Here is a 15,570-nt window from a genome sequence, read left to right as displayed (position 1 = left end):
GCCGCCGCAGCGGAGCCGCCGCCGGGGCCTCCCCGTCCGTGCCCTCCCCGTCCGTGCCCGCCGGTCCCTCCGCCCGGCCCCGCCATGTCCGCCCGCGGCGCCTTCCCGCTCAGCCCGCTGCCCCCCGCCGCCGCCCCGCCGGCCCCGGGGCCCGCCACCGCCCTGCTGCGCGGCCCCAGCCCCGCGCCCGCCGCCGCCCCGGGGTACCGCGCCATGGGCCCGGCCGCCGCGCAGTACCAGGTGAGGGGCCCGGGGGGGCACCGAGGGGGGCGAGGGGGCTCCCAGGAGCTCTGGGGAGGGTGGCGGTGCTGGGCCGGCCCGCGGGGCCTTGGCGGGGCAGCGTGGCCGGACCTGGGCGGCATCGCCCCGAGCAGGGCCCGGGACCCCCGCCCGGAGCCCCGGTGGGACCCTTTTCCTGCGCGTTTTACTCAGGACACTTCCTTCTTCCGTCGCTCCCACTTTTTAGTCTCAAACCCCGGTAAAAGTTTGTCCGGGCCCGTGCCCAACACGCAGCGGGGGGACCCCTCCCGGGGCGGGGGGTGCTGGGACCGTGAGCCCCGGTCCGGGTCCGCAGCCACCCCACCCCACCCCATCCCATCCCACCCCATCCCACGGCCAGGAACCGCCTGGAACACTTTGTCTGCGTCCTTGGCAGAGGTGGAGGTAACCACGAGGTGTGTGCGGTGCAGGTGTGCATCCTCTGTGGATCCTCTGTGGATCCTCGGGAAGGAAAAAGAGGTGGGGAAGTGGTGGATGAGGAGACCGGGTGCTTGGTAATGTTGGGGGAAAGCAAAACAGGGAGCAGCCCTCAAAAAGCAAACAAATCGCTCGTTTTCCAGCCTGAGCATCTCTTATAAGTATTTTCAGGCAGTCAGAGGAATGTTTACAAGGGCCTGGAGCGACAGGACAAGGGGGAATGGCTTCCCACTGCCAGAGGGCAGGGACAGATGGGATATTGGGAAGGAATTGTTGGCTGGGAGGGTGGGGAGGCCCTGGCACAGGTTGCCCAGAGAAGCTGTGGCTGCCCCTGGATCCCTGGAAGTGTCCAAGGCCAGGTTGGAGGGGCTTGGAGCAACCTGGGCTAGTGGAAGGTGTCCCTGCCCATGGCAGGGGGTGGCACTGGGTGATCTTTAAAGTCTTTTCCCGTTCAAACCATTCCATGTTTCTGTGATATTCCAACAGTAAGAAGTATATCCTGACATACCCTCCTGCTCCCCCTTGCACACCCAGCTTGTCGGTTCACTCTGAGGCTCGTGCTGATTATTTTGGTCCGTAGTTTTCCTGGTGTAAGGCTGAGTTTTCCGGGCAGGCTGGAAATGGAGGAGCCCGGTTGTGGTTGTGCAACAACACGGTTCTCATGGGCGCCGATGCCTCCTCCAGAGCTGTGCCTTATTTGCATGAATTAAAACTTCAGAAATAGCCCAAACTGAGGGAAATTCCAGCTCGCTAATGCAGGATGAGGAAACGACTTCCTCTTGCAGCCTGAAAAAAACGCCAAAAAATGGTGTTGGGAATGGAGCTGGCTCAGCCACGGCCGTAACTCGAGGCAGAGGCGAGCGGGTGCTGGGTCTGCCCTGACCTTCTATGGGGCAGGTTGCAAAATCCAGCTGGGAAGCTGGAGCCAGGCTGGAGCAGCCGGGTAAACAGGCTGGCATATGCTGGCTTTCCCCCCTCCCTGCTGCTGGCTGGGATAGCAGCAGGTGTTGGGAGCAAGGGGTGATGCATCCCATGCATCCCTCCCTGTGGCATCAGCCCTGGGGCTGGGGATGAGTGGCCTCATGTCCAGCCACAAGCTGCATCCTTGTGCCTGGGAGATGATCTGGGAGGGTCTGTCCTTTGTTTTGCAACTCCTAGGCTGGGAAAAACAGCCCCTCCCCTCCCCGTGGCCATCCCTGCTGTGCCCAGAGGACTTCTCGGCTTTGTTAGTCCCGGCTTAATGAAGAGCTTCGTTATTGGGGCACCAGGAGACACAACGGGCCCCATCCACTCCAGCGAGGGCTTAAGGGCTCTAATCACTGGATTATGAAACATATGCTCGTCCTTTTGACATCCTTGTGGGCCTGCTGGGGATTTACTGGAGGCTCAAATGGGGAATCCTAGAGGATGACTCCCTTTGGGAGTTCCTTTTGGGAGCTGATGTGTCCAGAGCAGCCAGGTGCTGGTGCCATGCCTGGAGTAGGAAGGAGAGGAGGGTGATCAGCTTGAGCTGTCAGGCTGTGTGGTGGTGGGTCTGTGGGCAGATGCCCCATCCTGATCCCTGTGCCTGGGGCAGTAGAGATGCCAAGGCTGAGCCTCAGCATCCATGTTGTGCTGTCCCACTAAGTTCAGTGAGAGAGGAGCCGTCCTGTTTGTTCAGGTGCTAGTTTTGGAGTTAGGAGAGTTTTTCCCCGAGTTATGGGATTGACACTGTGGCAGAGATCAGTGTGGGTCTGTGTGGAGATGGGACCTTGGAAGGCAGTGCTCTGGCCTCACAGGGACCCCAAGCTGATGCTTCACTGGTGCACAGAGGTGGCAAAATTAGGTGTCTCCATAAAGGGATTTCATTGGTATTTGCTGTCAAAACAGAACCTGGTTTCCATGGGACAGGAGGCTGCTGCAGTCCGGGAAGCTCCTAAGCCTGGAAGCAGCTCGGTGATCCCATCCCTGGGCAGGTGGCAGTGGGAAGGAAAGCAGAGTCGTGCTTCATGGAGAAATACATGGAGACAGTGGGATGGAGGAGCTGGAGAAGTGTGGGTTGTTGGTGTGGAGCCAGGTGAAAGCTGGGGAGGCCTGGACACGTTGGAGAGGATGAAGTGTGGAACGGGAGAAATCCACCCAGTTTGGGAGCAGAGAAGAAGAGTGTTCCTGCTCATTTGGATTGGCTTGAAGGGGGCCTGGAGACAACAGCCCAGGCTGGAGCTGATCCAGAAAGCTGGGATGCTGCTTGTGCTGGATGACTCCACCCTTCCCAAGGGAGAGGGTTTCCAAGGCAGGTTTCATCACAACCCGAGCCTGGAGTTGGTTTCAGCGATGATACAAAGCAGATGAACAGTGTCCTCATGGAGCAAGGGGGAGGAAGGCAGAGCAGAGACTGCCTGCCAGTGAAGTTCTGGGGGAACAACAACATCTTCAGGACTTGCTGCTGGAGGCCCTTACCCCCTCTGCCTCTGTAGGACCTTCCCAGGAGCCGCTCCCTGGGCAGTTTGGCACTGCTGGGGTTTGTGCCAGGCACCCATCCCTGCTCCTCCCCTGTGCCTCAGGCTGTGTTAGCAGCTCTGGGGAGGAACCAACACCTTTGTTCCTTGTTCCTGCTGCTGTTACTGCCCATGTTATGATCTGGATTCCTGTGACATCCACAGCTCCAGGTGTGAGACCTTGGGTGAGCAGGTTTGTCTGGACCCAGAGAGCTGTGCTGGTGCTGGAGACATTCCCAGCATGTGTCCTCAATCTGCTGGGAGGTTGTTCCTGGTGCTGTGCCCTTCTCCCTTTGATTTACTACTTCCTTGTCTATGGTTTTTAGCTGATAAGTGATCTGGCTCCTGAAGCTCCTCCTGTATTCAAACGTGACAGCTTTTCCAAGCGTGATAAGATGCATGGGGAAGTTTGGGAGCAGTTTTGGGGCTTGCTGGGAGCAGGGAGCTGAGGGAGTGATTGCAGCCTGCAGTGACATCTTGATAGCACCACCACCTCCCAGATCAAGATCCCTGCCAGCACCAACCCAGGCTCTTCCTGGCACTTTCCCAAGAGGCATTTGCTCACAGATAAGGACAAAAAAAGAAGGGGAAGCATCTTTTGGGGTGTGCTGGGGGGCTCAGTTGGTCCCAGTCCATGCAAAGCCCCGGGTTGAGTGGTGGCTTTAGGCAGCCGAGCTCTCCTTGAGCCCAGCCTGATGTGGAGCTCAAATCCTGTTTGAACAGGGTTTGTTTCTGAATCCTAATGGGAAGTGCTGCTGCCTGGGCATGAGGGAAGGAATGTGCAAGAAGAGCTCTCTTGCCTGGCCAGGGCTCTGCTCCCAGAGCCCCAGGCAAGGATGGATTTGGGCTCCCATTCCCTGACTTGTTAGTGTGTCCAAAGTTGGATCACACATCTCTGGATGGAGCAGAACAGGACGTGTGTTGGGAAGAGCCTTTCCCCGTCGCTGTGGAGATGCCAGGAAGAGCCATGACCTTGGAGGGAAGATGAAGAGGCTCTCGAGCTGTTTTTAGAATTGCTGCTTTGCTTCAAGCTCATTCTTCCTCCTGCAGACCCATCCTGTGATTTATTGCTTCTCTGCTACCAGCCCCTGGTTTCTGAGCTGCCCTTCCTCAAGAAGGGGCCTCTGGCAGGCACAGAGGCTCCCATCATGCCAACGAACATCCATCAGGAAGCCTCCCAGCCTCCCGTTGGATTGGGCTGAAGCTGAGTCTGAGCAGAGCTCCCCAAAGGCGAGCGGCCTGTGCACTGACCTGGGATGAACCGCGAAACCGCAGCCGGCCCCATCCGTTCCTTGGGCTTTGGCAGGGAACAGAAACAAGCTGTTTTCTGTCCCATTTCCAAAGGCTCCACAGGGAAGGCTGGATGGGATCCAGCTTGTTCCTCGGCGCTGAGCTTGCACGGTTTGCCCTTTGTCCGCCCCGCTGGCGGGGAGGGGACGAGGCGGGACCCGGAGGGGTGGGCAGAGGGACAGGGGGTGTTCGACAGAAATGAGCTGAGGGAGGACTCCCTGGTTTGAGCTGGTTTAATGACATTTCCTGAGTTTAAGCCCTCCTGCATCCTGCTCATTTCCAGGGCTTCCAAAAGGGGCTGGAAACAGGCTTCACCCCCAGGGCTGTAGTGCTGGAGATTTAAGGCTGCGCTTGTGTGAGATGGGTCTTGGCAGCCTTTGGGCAGGAGGTGAGAGGCTGAGACTGCCCAGGACAGAGGTGCAGTCACTGGTTGAGCCAAGAGGCTTCTCTGTTAGAAACATGAAAAGCTTAAGGGTAAACTGAGAGAAAAAAACATCCCCGTGGAGGGTTCTGCCCTCCATTTTATTGCTCGTCCAAGCGATCAAATGCAGGTCCCTGGTGGGCTGGAACTCTCTCCCCTGCCAGCTGAACTGTGGCTGATGGCTCTCAGGTGCTTTTGGAGTTGATGTTAAAGTTGAAGTGTGACAGGTCTGTTCATCTTTGTGCTGAACCTCTCCCTGCCAACAGAATTGTTTCACCTGAGCAGTCTGGCCCTCCAAAGAGCAGATGGACATGCAGGAGACCTTGCAGAAGGTGTTGTCACTGACATGGAGCTGTCGAAGACTCCCTCAGCTGACTCCAGCCAAGCCTCCAAATCTCTCGTTTCAGGGATAGATCAGAATGTGACCCATGGAGTGGCAGAGGGAGATAGGAGAGACCTCAGGGCATGACAAGAGCTGCCCTGGCTGAAGGACAGGAGCTGGTTGTGGCTATGCCACCTCCAAGCAAGCTGCCAACAGCATTCCATGTGCAGGGAAGGGGCTGTGCAGTCATGTCAGGAACCTCCCTGGCCTTCCAAGCAGTTTTCCTTTAGCACTGATCATGTGTGGGCTTGAAAAACACCCAGGGCAAGGGTTTCCCTACCAGCCATCTGGCTTCTCTGGGGAGCTGCAGGTTCTGTTTGCAGCCTCAGCGCTACACCGAGCTTCTCTTGGGGCCCAGAGATTTCAAATTAAAAGTTTCCCAGCTGCTTCTCTCGGTTTATCTAGTCCCCAGAAGCCTTTGCAGGTGAGTCAGCACTGTTATGGGTTACACAGTCCCCCGTGCTGAAGTGGCACAACAATATTTACTGTGGTTTTTCATTTTGCAAAGGGCGTGGGGCTCGGGGCTGCCCCTCCTCCCAGCCCTGCCACAACGGATTTCTTGATAAACCCGCCGAAACTGTGTTCTTGCCTTGTGGTTTTTGGCAAAAAAAAGGTGCTGCTGGCCGGGGCCGGCTCGGGGTGATGCTGACACAGTCACGAGGAGTTGCGCAAATGTGGCAGATCCGGAGGGGAGAGAGGAACATCTGGGAGCCGAGGGGAGGCAGGAGGAGGCTCCTGCCCTGTAGCAAGGGCAGGTCAGCCAGCCCGGGCTCTGGAGGTGCCGTTTCAAAGGCGGCTGAGTGGTGGTGGAGCCGTGTTTGGTGTTTGGTTGTGTAACGGGCTCAGCCTGTGCCGTGCGTGTGTTTTCGAGCTCCCACGTGCGGCACTAATCCTGGGGCCCCGCTGCTGCCCCGGCTCCCGGCTGGAACACGCTGCTCTTTTCGGCATCTCCCGCTTGCAGAGGCGCCCGTGGCGCAGCTCAGGCTCCTGGCTTTGTGTTTACCAGCTTTTCAGGGAGGTGGGGGTGTGTTTTCTGGGGGTGTGTTTTGGCTGCAGCTCTCGGTGAGGGCGGTGCCCCTGCGCTCCCCCTCCTGCATCCAGGGTGTGCTCCAAAATTGATCCCTGTGTGCAGGTAAGGAGGTGGCTTCCCTAAATCCCTTCACAGCACAGTCCTGTGCCCTGGCAGGACGGGGAGAGAAGCTGAGGGGATGTCCTGGCACAGCGAAGAGCCTGAGGCAGGGGAGAAATGTTGCTCTGCTGGCTTGGTGGCTCTCCCAGCCTCAAGGATCAAAGGATCCTGGGAAGCTGCTGGCTCAGCCCTCAGGTGGAGCAGGCTGGAGCACGTAGGGGCAGCTGGTGGGTCATGGGGTGCTGTGACAGAGGGTCCCAGTGGGGTGGTGGGTGTTAACCTGGTGGCACCTGTGAGGCCCAGCCACTGCTCTGGGGGTGCTCCAGGGCTGCCCCGGGCTGGGAACCCTTGCAGTGGTTGGGTATTGTCGTGTCTCCTGAATTCCCTGTCTGGGTCCCTGGAAGGGGAAAGATGGAGCTGGCTGCTGGCAGGGGTGAGCTCTTGCTTCCTCCAGCCCTCAGCTTTCTTCCTGCCTGCTGTTAGGAAGTGGGATTGCCCTGCTCCCCCCCCTTCCCGTGCTGCTTTCCGGAGAGGAACCCACGGCACAACCCACAACATCCTCAGGCTGCATCACTGCTTCCAAATGAATCCAGTTTGTGTCTTCCCTCATGTTTTGCTACTTCACATCCAAACTGCAGCCATGAGCTGTGTTGTTAAAAACAGCCCCAATCACTTAGTCACAAGAAGATCTGCTGTGAAACTTTCTCCAGACCACAGGAGAGCCCTATTTCAGAAACATGTATTTATTTAGTGAGATATCCCTGCAGATACCGAGGTATAAAAAGATTAATTTAATTTAGGAGCGGGTGCCCAGGGCTGTGTTCAGTAAGTATTTGACTGTCTTTAAGATCCCCAAACCTCTCTAGGTCCCCATTTAAGTGTTTTGAGTAGGCTTTGCAGGCAGTGCCCTCGTGACACTCCAGGTCTGGTGGCTCCGGGCCACGAGTGGCTTCAGCCCTGTGCCAGCTGGCAGGGCACGCTTCCCCTGTGGCTTCTGCTCCTCCTGCTTCTGCTTTCCCATTGCTCTTCCTGCAGCAAGGAAAGGCTGCAGCTCCTGCTGTCATTCCCTCCTCACTGCCCTGTCCTTGCAGGATACACCCTGAGGGATCTCTCCCGGGGAAGGGCGCGGAGGGTGGGTGGTTGGCAGGACCCAGCCGAGGTCAGGCCTGTGCAGGGCAGTGTTTAACTCACACCCTCCTCTCTCCCCACAGCGCCCTGGGATGCCCCCCGGGGGCAGGATGCCCATGGCAGGGCTGCAGGTGGGACCCCCTGGAGCCCCCCCGTACGGAGCAGCCTCCCCGATGAGGCCTGGCCTGCCCCAATCCATGATGGATCCCTTCAGGAAGCGCCTGCTGACCCCCCAGGCACAGCCACCCATGGCCACCCAGAGGAGAGGGTAAGGGGCTGGAACACTCTGCTCCAGGGAGGACAACCCTGGGAGGCAGGAGGAGGGTGGGTTGTCCTGCTGGGTCCTGGCTGGACTTCGTGGAATCGTGGAATGGTTTGGGTTGGAAGGGACCTTAAAGCCCATCCAGTTCCATGCCCTGCCATGGGCAGGGACACCTTCCACTATCCCAGGCTGCTCCAAGCCCTGTCCAGTCTGTCCTTGCACATTCCCAGGACTAACTAATCTGTACTGAAAGGATACTGCATCACTGCTTCCAAATGAATCCCATTTGTGTCTTCCCTCATGTTTTGCTACTTCACATCCAAACTGCAGCCATGAGCTGTGTGGTTAAACCAGCCCCAATCACTTAGTCTCAAGAAGATCTGCTGTGAAACTTTCTCCAGACCACAGGAGAGCCCTATTTCAGAAGCATCTGTTTATTTAGTGAGATATCCCTGCAGATACCAAGGTATAAAAAGATTAATTTAATTTAGGAACGGGTGCCCAGGGCAGTGTTCAGTAAGTATTTGACTGTCTTTAAGATCTCCAAACCTCTCTAGGTCCCTGCTGAAGTGTCTGACAACTGTCATATCATGCACAGACCCCCAGCTCCCTGCCCTGCTGCAGAGATTTCCCCCAGACTGGCACCACAGGCAGCAGGGAACCTGCCAGAGCTCGGCAATGGGATATTTTGTGACGACGGGGTGGTGATGGGGCCAGGATGACTCAGTTTGCAGCCTCCTCACACCAGTAACCAAAGAGCCTCATGGTGTGTTTGTGCCTGTCAGGGTCTGTCTCCTCCTCACAGGGGTCTGTCCAGGCTCTGGCAGGCACAGACATGGCTGGAAGCACAGCAGGGGGGTTGGAGGTTGTAGGGAAGCTCCCGGGAGCTGCAGTCTGGGCAGGACTCTTTGTGGGCGTTGTGCCAGCAGCTCCCTGCTTGTTTACAACACCACTAATCCCTCTGCTGTTCCTGTTTTCCATGAGGGCTTCTTGATTACTGGGAGCTGTTCCTCAGGGCAGGATCCCTGGGTGCTCATGGATGCTCAGGTCCCATTCCCTGCTCCGTGATCCCTCTCAGGGCACCCACAGTGGCTTTGTGTCCCAAAGGTGCTCCAGGGCGAGCTGGGGATTAAGGGCAGGGAGCAGCTTGTCCCCAGCAGGGACGTCAGCAGCCAGATACTGTGTCCCCATTCCCCAGGGCTGGGGTCTGGGATCTGGGATCAGCCATGCCCAGCTGACCGGGTGTCCTTGCTCCCGGCTGGCTGCAGATCCAGGGATTAGGAGCTGCCAGCTGCTAATGGGGGTGGCCAGGAGGTGTTTGTGTGGCAGGCAGAGCTCCAACAGGGGCTCTGACCCCGCTCTTGGTTGGGGCCACCCTCCCAGATGTCCTCCTGGGGCAGCCTCTTGTACCTTGGGCCCCTCGGGGTGGCAGCACCAACTCCCACGTGGGTTATCCTGCTGCCAGAGAAACGGGACTTCCCTGTGCTGCTGGACTCTGCCCCATCTCCTGTGCAGCACAGCAGGAGGAGAGTGTTCCCTGCTGTGTGCAGGCACTGAGCAGGAGCTCAGGGGGGCATCAGGGTGGGCTCAGGCTGGTGGGAGCCTGGGGTGTGCAGGGTGGCCTGAGCTGAGCTGGCTCTGAGCAGCTGCTGTGGCTCTGGAGCCCACCTTGCTCCCTCTATCTGCCAGGATTTTGGTCCCACTGTGGTAAGGCTGGTTTGTTTTAAGCTGGTTTTAAGTGAGTTCCTGGCAGTGGGCTTTGGTTTGTAGCCCTGGGAGATTGTGATGGCTGTTCCCAGAAAGAAAACTTGGGAATGCTATCCTGAAACCATGGCTTTGCCTTTACCACCTCCCCTTGCTCCTGCCCTGCAGCAGCAAAGCAAACTGAAGCCTGGATTTCCTTCCCTGGTGACAGGCTCTGACATCCCACACCTTTCTCCCACAGTCATCAGGAGTATCCTGACTGGGAAGGGACCTACAAGGACCGTCCAGTCCAACCCCTGGCCCTGCACAGACACCCCAACAATCCCACCCTGTCCCTCAGAGCATTGGCCAAACCCTCCTGGAGCTCTGGCAGACTTGGGGCCGTGCCCACTGCCCTGGGGAGTCAGTTCAGTGCCAACCACCCTCTGGGGAAGAACCTTTTCTCCATATCCATCCCCACACTGGGCAGGCAGCAGGATGTCCTGTGGGTGCTGCAGGGTTGTGTTTTTTGCCTGTCTCTGTGCTTTTGCAGGGTGAAAAGGAGGAAGATGGCTGACAAGGTGCTGCCACAGAGGGTGAGTGATGCCTTGGCATGGGGGGGGGTGGAGCTGAGCTGCTGCAGGGGTGTGATGGGGTCCTCACAAGAGGAGGATCTACTGAGCTGCCTCCTGCCCACTGGGCATTTCTGTTCAGTCCCAAACTGACCTGGAATATTTCTGTCTCTTCCTCTGGGGCGGCAGGAGGAGTTTGGGGTGTGTTAAGTTGGACATGCGAGACTTAGAGCAAGCAGGGAACAGCAGTGGCTTGGGGTGGAGAGCTCAGGAGAACCCTAAGCCTTTCCTGGAGGTCCCTCTTGACAATCCAGGAATTCATTTCATGCATGTTCAGACAGGCTCTGAACTGATCTGGAGAGAGCTTTGCAGGGCTGCAGGTTTTACTTAAAATAAGAACTTGGTGCTCTTGTGCTGGACCTGTTGCTTGAAGGCTCCTTGGCGTGTCAGGCCAGCACTGGCTGTGCTGCTGGGGCTGTGGGGGAGATCCAGCCCCAGCCCAGCACTCAAGAGAGTGACCATTTCTGTGTGACAGATCCGGGAGCTGGTCCCAGAGTCCCAGGCCTACATGGACCTCCTGGCCTTCGAGCGCAAGCTGGACCAAACCATCGCTCGGAAGAGGATGGAGATCCAGGAGGCCATAAAGAAACCCCTGACGGTGCGTGGCAGCCCTGCCTGGGGGGGTGGGGGCTGCAAACCACAGGATCATGGAATCACAGTATTGTCAAGGGTGGAAAAAACCTCTAAAACCACCGAGTCCAACCATCAGCCCAGCACCACCACTAAACCATGTCCCCAGGTGCCACGTCCACACAGTTTTTGGACAGTTCCAGGGGTGGTGACTCTACCAATGCCCTGGGCAGCCTGTTCCAGTGCTTTACAAGCCTTTCTATGAATAAACTTCCCCTAATATTTAATGTAATAATTAATTTAATCTAAACCTCCCCTGGTGCAACTTGAGACTGTTTCCTCTTGTGCAGAGGTAGAAGTGGGTGCTGCAGTCACCCTCTCTCTCCAATCATCCTCACCCTCTGTTTTCCCATTCCACAGCAAAAGCGGAAGCTGAGGATTTACATCTCCAACACTTTCACCCCAGCCAAGGAAGAGGGAGAGGGGGGGGAGCGTGTGGCCTCCTGGGAGCTGCGTGTGGAGGGCAAACTGCTGGAGGATGTAAGGATCCAGGAGGGATGAAGTGGTGGGAGGAGTGCTGATCCATAAGGATCCAGGAGGGATGAAGTGGTGGGAGGAGTGCTGATCCATAAGGATCCAGGAGGATGAAGTGGTGGGAGGAGGATTGGTCTGTAAGGATCCAGGAGGAGGGCTGGTGCTATGAGCCAAGAGCTCATCTGGGATGGACACAGCCCTGCTCCAGGGGCTGGAGGTGGGTTTGGGCTGGGGCCCTCCCTGGCTGGGAGAGTCAGATGAGTCTCTGCTGCTCTCTTTGCAGCCCAGCAAGCAGAAGAGGAAATTCTCCTCCTTCTTCAAGAGCCTTGTCATCGAGCTGGACAAGGAGCTGTATGGCCCAGACAACCATCTGGTGGAGGTGAGGCACGAGGGGTGATCCCAGCAGGGGACATGAGGTGGTCCTGCTGCTGCTGCTCCCCAGCCCAGGGCGTGTCCAGCTGCAAGAGAGGGGTGTGCAAGGGGTGTTTCTGTGTGCCAGGGGCTGCCAAACCCTCCTCAGGGGCCCACACTGCTTTCCAGGCTCAAGTTTAGGGCTGCATTTCTTCCCTGGTACTGGTTCCTGGCCCCCACCCCGCAAAGTCTGCAGCCAGAGCCAGGAGCTGTGGGATTGCAGTGAGGATGTGGCTCCAAAGGCTGCTCAGGCAGCCCTGGGCCCCCCAAGTTGGCACAGGGAGGCCCCACAAGGGTGGTGATGGCACAGGAGGCTCATCCACACATCTGGTGCCACGTGGGAAGAGGGGGCTGCCCTCTTGCCTGTCAGCCTTGCTGGAAGGTCCTCAGGGAGATGAAGCACTGTGAGTGGGATCAGTCCTTCCTTGGGTGCTCCTGCCTGGAGCTCCTGAGCAGGCTTGCCCTGCACCCAGCTCGTGGTTTTTCCTGTGGGAAACGCTTATTTCTGTGGTGGTGCTCGGTGTGATGGGAATCCCCTCCACATGTGGGGTTGTGAGCAGCTCTGATGTGCATCCCCTGCAGTGGCTGAGGCAGGATAGATCCTGCACTGGCTCCAGGAGCTGTTGGATCCCTTGACATCAAGCACTTGGGGCTGGAACTGCCCCAGCCCATCCAAAATGCTGATCCATCACTGGGCTGGAGCACATCCAGCTGGACTGGGTGTCACCCACTGGGATGAGACTCCCAGGAGCTGCCAGAGGTGGGCTCCAGGCTGTCTGCCTGTGCTAGACCCCTGCCCAGAGCCTGAGCACAGGGCTCTACAGACACAAAGCCTGTCCTGGTCCTGGATTGAGCAGTGTCCCCTTGGTCTCACAGTGGCACCGGATGCCCACGACCCAGGAGACCGACGGCTTCCAGGTGAAGCGTCCCGGGGATGTCAATGTGAAGTGCACTCTGCTGCTCATGTTGGATCACCAGGTATGGCCCTGGGGCCTCACAGGGGCTGGGAGTACCTGCTGCCCTCCCTCCAACATGGCTCACCTGGGAGGGGCAGCCCAGGGTGGGGAATGGGCTGGGGCAGGGCTTGGGTGAGGGTTTGGGGTACAGGGATCACAGGGAGCTCTGGGGACAGACCCACAGCCTGTGGTGACAGGGGCTCTGTGGGACTCCCTGCTCAGAGGGGCCTCCCAAGTGCCAGACAGACCCCCCCCCACTTCTTTGTGCATCAGAAGGAATTTCTCCATGCAAAGGGTTGTTAAACATTGGGATGAGCTGCCCAGGGAGGTTTGGAGTCCCCATCCCTGGAGGTGTCCAAGGAAGGGCTGGACATGGCACTCAGTGCTCTGGAGTGGGTGACAAGGTGGGGGTGCCTCATGGGCTGGACTGGGTGATCTTTGAGGGCTTTTCCAACCTCAGTGACTCTGTGACTGCCCCTGTGTGTCCCTGCAGCCCCCCCAGTACAAGCTGGACCCGCGCCTGGCCCGGCTGCTGGGGGTGCACACCCAGACCCGGGCCAGCATCATGCAGGCCCTCTGGCTCTACATCAAGCACAACAAGCTGCAGGACAGCCATGAGAAGGAGTACATCAACTGCAACCGCTACTTCCGCCAGGTACCACACCTGGGATGGGGGAAAACACCCCTCCCACCCACTCCAGCCAGGAAGAGCCTCTTCTCCGGTTGTCACGGACTCTCCAATCTGCCCAGTCTCTGTTTACCCCTTCCCCAGGCTCTGGTTTGCATCCATCACTGTGCCACACTCAAACCAGGGCTGGGGATCCACCCACCTGCCTGGACAGGTGGCAGGAGGCCCTGCCATGGGCAGCAAACGCTCTGCTTTGCCCCTCCAGATCTTCAACTGCATCCGCATGCGCTTCTCCGAGATCCCCATGAAGCTGGCAGGGCTCCTGCAGCACCCGGATCCCATCATCATCAACCACACCATCAGGTGGGAGGGACAGCATTCCCAGGGCTGGGGGGCTCTGTGGGGTGGGCAGTGTTTCTGGGAATGGGGGGGCTCTGTGTGGGGTGGGCAGTGGGGTGGGCAGTGTTTCTGGGAATGGGGGGGCTGCGTGGGGTGGGGAGTGGGACAGGCAGCATCCCTAGGGGGTTCTGTGGGATGGGCAGTACTCCTGGGGATAGGGGCCTCTGTGGGATGGGGAGTGGGCTGGGTGGTGTCCGTGGGGCTGGGGAGTGTCCCCAGGAATAGGGGTCTCCGTGGGATGAGCGTGTCTTTGGGAAAGGGGGGCTCTGTGGGATGGGCAGTGGGATGGGCATGTCTTTGGGAAAGGGGGGCTCTGTGGGGTGGGCAGTGGGCTGGGCAGCGTCCCCAGGCTCCGTGGAGGGGAGGACCAGGAAGCTTCTGAGGTCTCCAGCCCAAAGGAAGTGAGCACAAGTCACCAGCAAGGGGAAGAATCAATCAAACAAATGTGGGGGTTCCTTGGGGCAGTCAGGGGGTCAATGCACCCCCACAGCAGGGTGGAGGCTGAAGAGGGGCCCTCCCCCAACACCCCATGTCCTCCCAGTGTGGACCCCAATGACCAGAAGAAGACAGCCTGCTATGACATCGACGTGGAGGTGGATGATCCCCTGAAGGCTCAGATGAGCAACTTCCTGGCTTCCACCACCAACCAGCAGGAAATCGCCTCCCTGGATGCCAAGGTGGGGGACACTGCCAGGGGACAGCCCTGCAGAGCTGAGGACAGTGAGGTGATGTCTTGTTTTGGGGGGACACAGCTCCCTCTCACCCTTCTTCTCTCCCCAGATTCATGAGACCATTGAATCCATCAACCAGCTGAAGACACAGAGGGATTTCATGCTGAGCTTCAGCAACAACCCACAGGATTTCATCCAGGAATGGATCAAATCCCAGAGGAGGGACCTCAAGGTAAAGGGGAGATATTGCCAGGGGAGGGTTAAGTTGGATATTAGGAAAAATTTCTTCATGGAAAAGGCTGTCCAGCCCTGGCCCAGGCTGCCCAGGGCAGTGATGGAGTCACCATCCCTGGAAGTCTTCAACAACGTGTGGATGTGGCTCTTGGGAACATGGTTTAGTTACGAGTTGATGGTTGAACTTGATGATCTTAAAGGTCTTTTCTAACCTCAGCAATTCCATAATTCTCAAACCCTGGTGCTGGGCAGAGCGAGGGGCTGGGAGGAGGTCTGGGCCCATCCCTGGTGCTCATTCCATGTGCCTCCCACCCCGTGTGTCGCTCAGATCATCACGGATGTGATCGGGAACCCCGAGGAGGAGCGGCGGGCGGAGTTCTACCAGCAGCCCTGGGCGCAGGAGGCTGTGGGCAGACACATCTTTGCCAAGGTGGGCTCCGGGGGGTGCCGAGGGGTTTGGGATGGCACTGAGGGGATCCCTCTGACTGCCCTGCTCTCCTCCAGGTCCAGCAGCGCCGGCAGGAACTGGAACAAGTGCTCGGGATCCGCCTCACCTAAAGGGCGGGCGGGGGCTCGGGGGCTCCTCCTCTCTCGCTGCTGCCTGAGCCTGACGGTACTTACTGGAATCAAACAGCACTTGCACAAACCCGACGTGCCTGGAGGGACTGGGATCCGCTCACACCCCTGGGCTCCACTGGGCCGGGAAGTTCTGGCCCCGGGCAGAGCGCAGAGGGGGATCCCCTGTCCCCCCAAAGCCCCGCAGTTACGCCCCCTCCTCCTGCTTTGCATCGCACCCCTCGCCCCTTCTTTAGAGCCCCCGCGGCCCCTCCCGCTCCCCTCCCGAGCCCAAAAACCTCCGGGAGCTGGGAAGAGCTGCCTGTGCCGAGGGGGAGGTGCTGCCAAGCCCCTCCCTGAGCCCAGCAGGCCCAGCCCTGCCCCTCTTCAACCAAAGTTTGTCATTCCAAACGCCAGCCCCACCCCCCGGCCCCGCCGGTGCCCGACGTTTTGCACTATTTTTGTGAACAGGTTTTATATAAAAAAAAACGCATACACAAAAAAAAAAAAAG

The 15,570-nt window shown here is 58.4% G+C and overlaps 1 protein-coding gene across 1 annotated transcript; it reads left to right on the top strand.

Annotated features, from left to right (window-relative positions):
* Positions 1 to 225: 225 nt before the first annotated feature.
* On the top strand, positions 226 to 15,564 carry SMARCD2 (SWI/SNF related, matrix associated, actin dependent regulator of chromatin, subfamily d, member 2). The gene is made up of 13 exons (XM_027664808.1): positions 226 to 240; positions 7,607 to 7,791; positions 10,022 to 10,064; positions 10,576 to 10,698; positions 11,091 to 11,210; positions 11,488 to 11,583; positions 12,492 to 12,593; positions 13,065 to 13,226; positions 13,465 to 13,562; positions 14,140 to 14,275; positions 14,379 to 14,501; positions 14,832 to 14,933; positions 15,008 to 15,564. Exons 2-13 carry the CDS (start codon positions 7,616 to 7,618, stop codon positions 15,059 to 15,061), a joined length of 1,335 nt encoding a protein of 444 aa, XP_027520609.1. The 5' UTR covers positions 226 to 240; positions 7,607 to 7,615; the 3' UTR covers positions 15,062 to 15,564.
* Positions 15,565 to 15,570: the final 6 nt, after the last annotated feature.

The sequence above is a fragment of the Corapipo altera genome, unplaced genomic scaffold, assembly GCF_003945725.1.
Source record: "Corapipo altera isolate COAL_440 unplaced genomic scaffold, ASM394572v1 142, whole genome shotgun sequence".
In the NCBI taxonomy this organism is placed as follows: Eukaryota; Metazoa; Chordata; class Aves; order Passeriformes; family Pipridae; genus Corapipo; species Corapipo altera.
The sequence above is the reverse complement of the archived record's forward strand: the minus strand, read 5'-3'. Positions and strand labels throughout refer to the sequence as shown.

What these genes read in the sequence shown, in the direction of transcription:
- SMARCD2 (XM_027664808.1), top strand. Translation starts at nt 7,616, where the DNA reads ATGCCCCCCGGGGGCAGGATGCCCATGGCAGGGCTGCAGGTGGGACCC. An exon ending in ATGGCCACCCAGAGGAGAGG is followed by an intron (nt 7,792 to 10,021) that starts GTAAGGGGCTGG and finishes GTGCTTTTGCAG; the next exon opens with GGTGAAAAGGAGGAAGATGG. An exon ending in ACAAGGTGCTGCCACAGAGG is followed by an intron (nt 10,065 to 10,575) that starts GTGAGTGATGCC and finishes TCTGTGTGACAG; the next exon opens with ATCCGGGAGCTGGTCCCAGA.